The following is a 12,631-nucleotide window of genomic DNA, read 5'->3' as shown; positions in this document are numbered from 1 at the left end:
TCCACTTCTGAAGCAATACACATTATTTAACAGGTTATTATTCCAATTTACTACAGCTCTCAAAAATATGAGCACTAAATTATCTGAAAGAGCTGAGATAGGAAAAGCATTTTTCTTTTCCATTAAATTCATATAGCTTCCATTTTACCCCTTGCATAATAACCATCTATTGGCAGTACCTCTTGACAGGAAGCAAGGGATTAACTATGTAGCTGGCCAGAAGCATCCATTCTCTTTAATCTATTTTTCTGAAGGGGCCATCTGCTCTTATTTCTTCATTTCATGCCCTAGCTTGAAATCGCATTCACTATCCCATTAGTATTTCAGTTAGTCACACACAAGTTTCTCCCATGTCAGGATGGCTGTCATGAGGATGAAATGCTGTACGGTGAGAGGGAAAAAAAAGGGTTATTACCAACAGCTGATTGACTAATTTATACAGCTCAAATAGCCAATTAGTCATCAATAAAATGAAGGGAAAATAACCCTTTCTCTAGCATTTGTTTTACTACACAGCTTGACATCCATTACTGACAAGTTATGTACAGCCATGTTTAAGTGCCAAACCTGAATGGAAAAGGGTTTGTTCTCCTCTCTCAGCTATTTTCATTCAGGTGCCTATGTAAAAGTTTCAATTCTTTGATAACAGCACCAAAAACTTCCAAATGAGGTGCCCAAAGTGCTTCACACAAATGCTGACAAGCCTTATCTACATGATTAGCACCATTTGCAAGGACTTATGAATAATAAATGTTGCTTCTGAAAAATTTACTCACTGCAAACTACAGGTTTGAGCTCCAGCCAGATATCACTAATACAATAATATCTAATTAAGCAAGGGATTCTGGAAGGACTGTACAGAATGAAGCAAAGTTCTACTTCCCACTGCATCCAAGCAGGAAAGACAAGTGTCTGACTCCAATTTTTCCATTCATTTCACCAGCACAAAAACAGCCCAGGTACTGGGCAGATTCCGACTTAGCCCTAAGAGCAGCTAACTTCTCAGCATCTTCATGCAAGCCAGCATAACAGGGAGCATTCTAGCCTACACAAGCAGCCACTGAAAGCTCTGGCCATTGCCTTGAGCACACAGACAAAAGGAATCAATGCCTTGAGGACCTACTAGCTACTTAGACAGAAAATACATTACATTAACAATGCTGAGCTTACCCATTGAAGAAATCTACTTGTTGAGAGCACGTTGCATCTCTTTCCTTCTATCAGAAGCATTAATTTCAAAGTGATAATTTGTCTAGAGTTCTTCACAGAGCTAACCTCAACCATCTATTTGCCACTTATGTGATAATGAAATACATATCAGCATTTTCAATTAACCTTGCATTAAACTATGTGAGCTATTACTTAGTGTTCCAAACAAGGCCTATTATTTCAGGAAATGCATACATTTGTTAGGTACATCTATGAATAAGTGACTTATAAATAATATGATAGTTGCCCTGTACTGTTTCATCAGTGATAATTATATTCTAAGAGCTTACAGTTTAAAAGCTTAGAGTAGTGTTACTTTTAAAACTCAATTTAACACTTACCAAACTGTCCTGGGTCTCACTAGTTAAGGAATCCATCAGGAGAACAGCAGAAGCCAAAGCTATTTGTTTCCATCTACATCTTAATTGCATTTGGATACCCTGAGCACAAAGTAAGGCAGCTCTACTACAATTACAGCACACATGTAAGCCTAAACTTGCGATTAAGTAACAAGGAGTAAGAACAGAAACCTATGGGATGGCAAAACAGATGCAAACACTTTTCAAACAGGTCAGTTACCAGTTAAAGCCTTTAAGCCTTCAACTTTTCATATTCACATGTTAAAACTGGTGCTCAGAGAATCATTTAATGTTACCCACATTTTACAATATATCATTTTCAGCAGGAGGGGCCTGCGTTTCAAGCAGCAGACAATGCTTGGCTACAAAGTCCCTGTGCCTAATGAACACTGAATACATACAGCAGCCAGGTACAGCTCCCACAGAAGCAGCTACCAGCTTTCTTTAAAAGGGAGCAACATCACTTCCCAACAGTTCTGCTTCAACACAGCATCAGACACTCGTTAGGCTGAATGCCGGCTCCCCCTGCTGACACATTGTCAGTATTAGAGTTACAGCACTGCTGTCATGCTGAAGATACAGGCTGTATTTCAGAAAAATATCTGAAAAGCCCTTCAGAAAAACCTACAAGTAAAAACCACATGATGGCTCTAATACTTAGTGACCTACCACTAGTGTAAGTGTTTCTTGACAGAGGGAGAGCATCCAAAAATTGTCTTCATTTCAAAAATCACTAAAATTCTCTGTAGGGATCCTACAGAAAATCCCACTGTGGGACACTTCTGCTCATTCTACTCAGATTAATACTTCATAATTACCTGAGATACCCAAATTCACAGAAATGTAAGGCTGAAAAAAGTCTAATATCCTTTCTCTCAATCATTTCAGTATACTCTTGTCATTGCTGAAGCTTGCTTCATATGACCTTAACAGATACCTGTGAGGACTTCAAGAACAGACACAGTAAACTTTAACACTGTTAAACCCTTTGTTGCATGTTTTCATGTAGGCCAGAAAAAAAATCTTATTTCTCCAGACCATGAATGCATGGTATAATAAGAAGGTCAAGGGTATATAGTAAGTGAAAAGAATCTTTCAGAACAATTTGTTAGACAAGATAAATTGGGCCACAGTAGTCCTTTCTAGTTTTCAGGACCTAGTGTTAAGGACCACAGTCTTTGTCCAGGATATCATTAGAATAGCTCTAGAAAGTCTAACTAGAGCCAGGAAGCATCACCACAACCTAGTTGCTACAGATCTTCAACTGAAAGTGATGCAAATTATCTCTTCCAAACAACCAGGATCTAAGCAGGAAAAAGTCAAATGCTTCATAAGAAACTGTTTTGCTTTGGGAAACTCCACCTACCACAAAAGGTCTTGGTGAACCCCTGTAAGGGGTAGGAAAAGTCAGCTGTGACATGCCCTTCTCCATTGACATCAGGAGATGTTGCTCCTAAAACCAAGGCAGGCTGGAAGTACACATGAAGCAATCAGGTAATTAGTACAATGAAAAAGCACTCTGGGCTTCAGAACTTTTGTAACTATGCAAATATGGCAAGAAATTTGCTCGAACCATATGAAGGCAGTTCTAGGAGGGAAAAATGTTTTGGGCCAAACTTGGTTGTGTGGGTTATACTTAAGCACAGCAAAAAAAACATGAAAGAACTAAACAGACATTATGATGAACCTCAGAGCTTTTCACTGTTGCAAAATTGAAATCTCTCTCAAGTTTTTAGAAGGGCAGAAGATAAAAGGGCAACTTTTCACATCGATTTACTCCAAGCTGTATCATTCAGCTCTGAATATAGGAGGGTACATCATTGCTTTTCTTCCTTCTGCTAAGAAATAAGAATCACAGATCCTCAGTACCTGATGGTTAAGGAGCTCAGAGAACAGAAACTGAGCTGCTGACCAGAGATCATTGCTTTACTGCACACTCTGGCTGGCCACCTCCTAGGGGGATACAGATCAAAAGGAACCAGTACAGAAAAGGTTTGTCCATTATCAGTTAATGCAAGAATATACTGTAAAGGAAGAATTCCTGTGTTAAGAATAGTTCTCTGGTTTCCATACATTGCAGAAACATCACTACTGTCCCAAAACAGCAGAAAATACAGCTGAAGACATCTAAAAACTTTTTGCTTTCAAAGAAGTTTGCTTTCAGGACTACTGTTATTGCTTCTGGATAATCAGAGACAGGTGAGACTACAAATGCATTTACTTTCCAAGCATCCAATGAATGCAGCAGGATCTTCAGTGTCAGAGCAACAGCAGCAATTTTCACTAAATTCTGTTTTATCCATGAAAAGGCACCTTCCCTTACTGGTTATTCCTTTTGTACACTCCACGTGTATTAATAAAGTTGAAGAAAAATAGTCAATCCTCAAAGGATTTGCAACTTCAGATTTTTCATTGTCACTATATTACACTAAGATCAGCACAGCCGAACTTCTAATCTAAAAGGGAAACTGTTAAGTGCAAGAGCAATAGGTTTACTGAAATTATTCCTGATTTAGGTTTCCAATTACTTTGTCAAGGAATCTTTCCTGAAGACCTACAAAAGAACACCTAGATAGGCCAAAAATTAAAGATTACCAACTACAAGCATTGAACTGACATTTGTTTGCTGCTGCCTTGCAACTTCGTTTCTGCTGAGCTGCTAGCTGAAGACAAGTCTGATAAACACATCAAATAAGAAATGGAAGGCAGCCAGCAAGACAGCAACTGGAAATGGAGAATAGGAAGGAGAGAAATTTAACTTTCCAGATTCTTATGAATCTTACCTTGACAATAAGGTAAAAATTAAAAAGACAACACATGCCATAGGAACAGTAAGTGATAAATATGAGTTCTAGCAAAGGAGCATTTTAAAATAAAGTGCAAGGAGAATAAAACAGGCACTGCTCAACTGTTGAGACAGTCCAGCTTAAGGCACAAAACTCAGAATTTAGTTTGGACAAGACCCATAAGATCATCAGGTCCAGACATCCACTTAACTGCCAAGTCCACTACTAAACTATGTCCCTAAGCACCACATCTACACATTCCTTAAATACTTCTAGGGATGGCAACTCAACCATTTCACTATGCCGCCTGTTCCAGCATCTAACCACCCTTTCTGGGAAGGAATTCTCCCTGATACACAACCTAAACCTCTGCTGGAACAGTCACTTCCTCAGCTTCAAGTATCTTCCTTCTGTCCTAATAGCTAGCTTACATCTATGATGCATAGGATAAAATTATCAGAGTGCCAAAGGAGGGCTTTGCACCCTGAGGTGGTCAGGCACTGGAATAGACTCCCCAGGGAAGTGGTCATGTCACAGAGCCTGCCAGAGTTCAAGAAGTGTTATGGCAATGTGCTCAGACATAGGGTCTGATTTTTGGGTGGTTCTGTGTGGAGGCATGAGTTAGACTCAATCCTTGTAGGTCCTTGCCAACTCAGGATATTCTGTAATTCTACAGTACTGTATATCCTAAGTCACTGACCATTATCTGTTATGAGCCTAACAATTTGGTCAAGATCAAATGTCCAGAAATGCACCTCGCTTTGAATCAAATATGTCAAGAGAAAATCTTTTATTTCCTATACTTCATTTAACAGCTAATCACCCAAAGTTTTAGTACTGTGGTTTATTTTCCACTTGCACTCTTTTGTACATATTTCACAATAACTTCAAAGGGCCTCTTAACCTTTTTTCACCTCTGTGGAGGTAGTTATGCACTCAAGCCACAGGTTAACGATCGTTTTCACAAATGAATCAGGCTAACAAGCAGCCTACAGACCTTTTATCAAGCTTGCAAAGCATTTTGCAGAGTTCTCCATGATATTCTTGAGGATTAAGATGTACAGAATTCTGTATCTAGAATGTCATACGACTGAAATTTTAGTCCATATGACCTTAACATAGTTACATGGCCATATGAATTTCCTAGCTAGCAATGCACTTGGAGACTACTTTTCTTCCTACTTTTCAGGTGCATCTCTTTTCAGAGAAATCATAGAATCACCTAGGTTTGAAAAGATCTAGAAGATCATCAAGTCCAACCATAAACCTAACCTGCCAAGTCCCATCATTAAATGACATCCTTTAGCACCACATCCCCATCTCTTGTTTTCTAGTCTCTTCAGCTTCATTTCTCTTCTCTGCACATGCCCAGACAACTCAGGATGCCTTAGGTCTTCTTGGCCACCTGGGCACACTGCTGGCTCATGTTCAGCCAGCTGTTTGTTGGCCAGCACCCCCAGGTCCTTTTCTGCTGGGCAGCCTTCCAGACACTTCCCTAAGTCTATACCATTCAAGCAGATCAACAGTCCCTACTTTATCAAGATATGCCACTTACCCAGTGTACCTGTCCTTTATCATTCTCTATCACTATTAATAACAAGCATTAAGCTTGCAAGACTCCTGTAGAGCTCAGCTAACAGTCAATTTACCAGAAACTATTAGTTATGTCAGGTACCAGTTAATCCATTCAAACATGCTTTTTACTGGAACTGCTTAACTTTAATTAAAAAGGCACGCAGTACCACATTGAACACTTTACAGAGGGCTGCTCAACTCTGAACCCTGATAACCAACTCTTAAAGCACTACCTTATCTCAATTACACCTCAAGTTCAAGTCAGATGGAGGGAATTCAGGAGGCACAAACATCACATGCACAAATTTTAAGTACACACAAGTAGAGTCAAGCAAGCCATGGGCCAGAGGAGAAGCCATTCAATGCTGTGACTTCGCAATTTCTCCAGTAAATAAGTGTTCAGAAGGTTAGAGTTTTAATTTGCATGGCTGGTGTCGAAAAGGATTGAAAGTGACAAACCATGTCAGCTTAAATTTGAAACCTTTAAATTTGATCTCTCTCATTGACTGCCAAAGTAAGTGTGCAAGTGAATTAGAAGTCAGCTTTGGGCTCAGTGTGATCATCGGTGAGCAGCTGCAGGCTAGAGTCATGCTTCAGAGCAAATGAGCCCAGGGTGAAGTATGCATGATTATCTTAAGCTGCATTTTGCAGCTTCCCTGTTAACATGACTTGAATGCCTGATAAACCACTTCCCCAGCCTTTTAAGAGACTAAGACTGAAATCTAGTTGTTAACAAGCTCTAAAACTTACTTTCCCTGTGCCATTTCACTGGAGTAAAGCAATGAGCCAGCTACAACAAATGTCAACTTGTGAGGTGTTACGGAGCACAGAAGGTGTGATCTGGCCAAGACATTAGTGACAACTACCCCAGTGATTGCTTCAAATTCTTATTTCTTTTTAGGCTATGTTAAGAAAACAAACAACATAGGTCAGCCCTGTGTGGTTTTATGAGGCTGCCATCAAGCTATATCCATTCATATTACTGTCACAAATTTCTCAGTGCATTATGCCTGCAAAATAACAGTAGTCTATGAAAGCTTGCAGGGGTTTTGAAGTCTGATTACTAGAAGATAACAGTAGTTTTTGCTTTCTAGTTAACCTCCAGGAATGGCAACTTAAAGGGACTTTGAAAAAATCCTTCAGTCTGAAGGGCATATTACAGAATTAACTCTTATTATTTGAAAGATTCAAAATCCCACCAGCTTTTCATTTGCTTTACAAAACGCTTACCACCTTCAAAAAGCATTTTGCCAACCTCCAAGAGCAGGACACTTCAAATGAGTTACTTCTTTGCTCATGTGTGAGAATGCAGTGAGAAGTGAATGCAAATGTGAGGTTGTGCAGCAGTAGGGGATGTGTAACTCCATGAGGGACTGGGAACTGGAGGCACCATGCATGTCTGTCCCACACCAGATTTACCCTTGAAGCAAGAGGATTATTCACTAACAGATTTATATCACAAGCTATGTATGTTATTTCAATACACGCAATCAAATGCGCCTTTTAGATTTGTGAAAATTAGAATTCTATTCGTGAAAACTTAAAGAAAATCCTTAGTAAGCACCAGGCAACATTCATATCCCTAGAGGGATTGATTCGAAATATCTATGGAACCTTTATTACATCCATACTTTATTTTTACAATGCTATCTTGTCTGTTAAAAAATCAGGTTTATATTATATTCTCCACAATGAAACAATACTTTTTACAGTCCTTCCTTGATATTTAGGAAGGTACTGTTTTTAGGAGACATCTATCTGCTTACCAAACTCCTACTCGTGAAGTTTTGAGCACAAAATCCATCAAATCCATACTGATCACAACTGGTCACATGGCTCAGCAAAGCAACCCAGCATACAGTTAGCACATACAGCCATCTACTGATCAGAGGGCTTCTTATTCCTCTGGCTTGTTCTTGACAGTAGTTTAAGGGTAGCCTTGGTGACTGAAACACTACCTTAAGTCTCAAAATAACTGAAGTGAGATCATAAGGAAGAATTACACAAGGCCAGTCTATATAGAAGTAAAAACCATCTTTCAGGGTATGTACTGGGACTCTACCCCCTAATCTAAGGGATTTCAGCTGCCCTAATCTTAATTATAGACTTCCTTCCACCTACACATTTACCATCATACAAAGCAAGTGCCAGACATCAGCTCATGTCTTCCCACCACAAAACATGCCTGGTATTGACATGTTTTGTGCAGTGAACTTCTGTCATCATACGATCTCACATCCTTTACTCAACATTCGCAAAATACTTGTCAAATCAATACTACACACAGGTCTGTAAGAGGATGAAAATAAAGTCATTCTTACTGATCTTTCTACATTTTATAGCATCACTTGTGAACTAAGTTATTACAATCAACATTACACTTGAGCATTTACCAACACTCACATGCAATCCAAAATGTGAATAGTTATCAAAAAACATTGAAAAGCTGCTCGGTGCCTTGCAATGATAAAGAATTGGTTTGATCTCAGAAGTATCTCTTCTACATACAAAAAGTATTTTCTTTTATGTAAAACAGAGTACCTGACAGTTGTGAATTGGAAAAATACAAATTACTGTATTTTTGCTCATTCACAGAACTTTATCTTTGTCAAGATTCTTCATCTACAGAACATTTAAGGCAGTAACTGGACATAACATTCCAGCTCCCATTGTCTGGTACCAGACAAATTAATCCTACTAGCATGGACACTTTATTGCACATGCAAAAGAGGTCCGCTTCCAACCTATAACATGCTTAATCACTTGCAGATAAAAATAAGTCCTTTTTAAAGAGACTTACTGTTCAAGTATACCAGTAAACCTCATTCAAAGCAGAAAAGGATACAGTGTAGCCTCCTTCATAAGATTACTACTGCTCTAAAATTTAAGCATTAAATATGTCATTGATTCTTTAAAATAATTTCAGCAACGGACTGCATCCCAAAGAGGCAAGTCTCCAAATGCTTGAACAGTTTTGAGCAAGAAAAACCAGTACTATACCAGGGCAATGAAGAATACTGATCTTTGATTTTAAAGCTTTGAAAATGCTGAAAGGTCTTATTAGGGAGAGGAAACAGTTACCTCAATTCCAGAGGAGATTAACAATACTGCCCATAAAAATACTCTTGCAGCATCCTAGTCATCTAGTCATTGCTGTTTCAGCTGACTACCTTGAAACCTGAAAGCATGTCAAAATCTATTTTTCCTGTATCATTTACAATTATGCAATTTGTATGTATCCAAATTATAATTTGTAATTATAAGTATAATATGCAAATATGTCCACTTGTGTGAAAGCTATAATTAACAAATTTTTTGAAAGTCTATACACAGGACCACCTCTCCCTAGAAGCCAAATTTCAACATGGGTAGAGCAGAAATTTTAGTGATGTTGCTCTTTTGTCTAAGCAGCACACACTTCAGCACCTCAGAAGGATTTGCTGGCTCAACCACAGAATTTTTACAAATCAATCTGAAGTTTCTGGAGAAAGTTGGCTTATCTACAGTATTTCAGTTAAAGTAAATGCAAATAGTAAATGCAATAGTATTAAGACATCAAAAACACCATTACATAATTAAGCCAGTTATTTTAAGCACTTAAAGCCCTTGGTAAGATCTCCTACAACTGGGTAAAGACACTGAAGCATGCTTCACTCTAAACTGAAGAGCTACACAAGCTAGGTTTTAGAAACTAGACAAGCCATTTCATTTGCCTTATTAAACTGTCTTAGAAAGAACTCAGTGAACCTGACATAAAAATGCAAACTGAAATTACATATCTTTTCCTACTAATTGCATTAATTTACCTGCAAATAACAATTGAGACAAGTGAACCAGACACTGATAAAGTTTTGTCAAGACAATGGGGGCTGTAAAATATCTTTTCTTAGTCATGCATCTCCTACTTCCATTACACAGACAATTTACCTTTGATTCTTTGACTGTACATCTGCCTAGGAGGATTTCACATAGAAATTACAGAAATATGCATCTTAAACTACAGCTGACTGGTTGATACTGTCCTGTTTAATAATTTTATCTAACAGGCGAAATGCTTCAGATTTAACAAAAGACTGTCAAAGTAAGCAAAAAAAAATCAAGATTAAAATACAGGTCGGATCCATGTCATCTACATTTTTTCCATGGAACACACCAATTTTTGCGACTGGAAGTATGCATGCAGATACCAGGTATTACACAATAAAAAGCAGGCAGAAGTTTATCCTCTAATTTAATTTCAATGGGAACTGCAAAAACCTATTAGGGTCACAGAAAGTCAGGATTCTGGTAACAGTTGTAAAGTCATGTATAGTTCCATAAACATTGTTTGAAATAACATACATACTTCTGTAACTTCCTAACAATAATTACACAATTTACACAATCTGCACATGTAAAAAATCCACTATTGTTAACTGAAAGTAACTTCACTAATTTGCAGCCTTAAATTTTTAGCCATCAAGCTAAATTTTTAGCACTTATAGCAAACAAACATCTGTTTGTTAATCCAATTCCCTTTCTCCCACCATGAGTGGCACATTTCCAAATTCAGAACCAGGAAAAATATGCAAAATACCAACAGCCCAAAGGCACACAGCTACAAATCACATGGCATATGCATCCCACAGCTGAAACTGTGACAGCTACCTGTAACTCCAGAATATTTTAGACAACAGCTGATTCCCCATCAGATTTAGGGATTGGCATTTGCAGTCCATTACACATCAAAAAGTATGTCAATGCATTAAAAGAAGCATTGATTGAGACCTGTTCCTGTGATGTGAAGTACAGGAGTACAGCTCTGCAATCACTTCAATTGAAGCAAAAATCATTTGATTTTCCTTAGGTTATGCGTTGATCTAATGTAACATTTTACTTGACCATCCCAAGCACTCTATCTACAGAGCTGCACTCGAAAGTCACCTGCTAATTACCCATTTCCAAATTTACTTGAGGCATTAGAGCGTAAGTCACATGGGACTTTACTGAAACAAAGAACCAGCACTTTACAGCTTATGTGACATGTCAGATACAAAGGACACAGGATCACATCTGGTTATCTGGAGCTACATAACTGAAAACATTTTCTGTTTGATTATCTGGAGGTATATAATTGAAAAAGAGAATGTTTCCAAAAAAATCAATGAAATAACTGAAGTATTAAGGTACAACCAAGACCTAGAGCCACAAATTCCTGGGCAAAGATATAGATTCTAGTGTCCTTTTGAAAAAGGATCACGCATCTATAAACCATAAGCTATTTATTATGCAGAAACGCCCCAGCAGGCTAAACCAGGAAAGCATTAGGGGCATTTAACAGCACAGCCAACTTCCAGCCCAAGGAAGAGATCCTAAACCCGTAGCCATCCTATGCAACTCGGCTTGGGATAATTCAACCAGTGACTGTCTCTGCTGGCCTGAAATCCACCTCTGAAGGAAAGCTGAGATTTGGGGATATCGGTGCCGGATTTACTCGTGGAGATGGAGCGGGTCTGGCCGAGCACCCCCATCTCTTGGGGGATCACTACCGTTACCCCCCGGTCCCACAGACCCCAGGGACCCCTCGGAGGGCTGCAGGGGGGGTCCCCTAACCCCCCTCGGGAGCTGGCAGCGGGGGAGCCGAAACAGATAAGGGGGGGACCCCGGCGGAAAGTTCGAGCAGCGCGGCAGGGGCCGCCCCCAAGCCGCCCCTCACCTTGGTTGACCAGGCGCAGGGCGTGGGTGAAGGACGGGTCCAGGGAGTCCTTCTCGGCCATCAGCTCGGGCAGGTACTTCTCGTCCATGCCGGAGGTACGGAGAGCCGGAGCCCCAGCGGGGAAGGAGGAAGAGGAGGAGGCGGTGCGGGGCTGCGTCCCGGGCGGCGGTAAATCCTCGGAGGCAGCGCTTCCGAACCCCGGCCGCCTCCCGCCAGGGGCTGCGGGGACGCATCCAGAGGGCAGCGCCGCGAGCCCCCGGCCGAGAGCGGGGAGGGAAGGGGCGCCGAGCCCCCCTCCCCCGGTCCTGCTCCGGATACGGAGAAATCCCTTTACGGAGACGCACGGGGCGGGGGGGAAGGTAAGCGGTTCAAAGCGCGCTGGCCCCCAGGAGAAAAATCGTGGGGTTAATTAATCAATTGAAAAAAAAAAAATAACGGAGGCTGCGCGTGCGGCGCCCACACCCGCACCTGCCGCCGCGCAGCGCCGACTGAGCGGGCGAGCCCCGCCGCGCCAGGTTTAAATATCCCCGCTGAGGCCACGCCCCCTTGGCCACGCCCACAATCCGTTGAGCCTCGCCCCTCGTGGACCGTTGCTCCGCCCCCGCCCCTCCCAACGGGCGGTACTGGTTCGACTCCCTCGTGTGCCGCCCCGCCTATGGGGGCGCCGGTTGCTATTGGATGGTTTGGGCTGTCAGTTAGGGGGGCGCCGCGGGTAACGATTGGTCGTTGCTCTTCCGAGAGCCCCGCCCCTTCTGTTCTGTCCCGCCCCTCCGTTCGGCGGGGGCTGGGCTGGGGCGGGGTGGGGCTGTGGCAACGGCCCCGGGCGGGTGGGCGGGGTGGGGTCTCTGAGGGGGGCTGAGGGGTTGGGGAGTGTTTGGGGGGGCTGAGGGGAGTTGTGAGGGGCTGTGAAGGGTTGTGAGGGGCTGCGGGCGGCCGTGAGGGGTATTGAGGGGCTTTGAGGGACGTTGAGGGTCTCTGAGGGGCTGCGAGGGGTCGTGAGGGACTCT

The 12,631-nt window shown here is 41.4% G+C and overlaps 1 protein-coding gene across 3 annotated transcripts in view; it reads right to left on the bottom strand.

Annotated features, from left to right (window-relative positions):
• Positions 1–12,149, bottom strand: part of KHDRBS3 (KH RNA binding domain containing, signal transduction associated 3) — an 89,830-nt gene extending 77,681 nt beyond the window's left edge. The window contains exon 1 of one of the 3 annotated variants that reach the window (XM_035561685.2): positions 11,625–12,149. In XM_035561685.2, coding sequence (XP_035417578.1) covers positions 11,625–11,712 — 88 coding nt within the window. In that variant the 5' untranslated portion in view covers positions 11,713–12,149. The remainder of the gene's footprint in view (positions 1–11,624) is intronic. The other 2 variants (XM_035561683.2, XM_035561684.2) reach the window with 2 other exon arrangements.
• Between the last annotated feature and the right edge of the window lie 482 nt (positions 12,150–12,631).

Source organism: Cygnus atratus, chromosome 2 (genome assembly GCF_013377495.2).
Source record: "Cygnus atratus isolate AKBS03 ecotype Queensland, Australia chromosome 2, CAtr_DNAZoo_HiC_assembly, whole genome shotgun sequence".
Lineage (NCBI taxonomy): Eukaryota > Metazoa > Chordata > Aves > Anseriformes > Anatidae > Cygnus > Cygnus atratus.
Note: the sequence above shows the minus strand (reverse complement) of the source record. Positions and strands in the feature narration are given on the sequence as shown.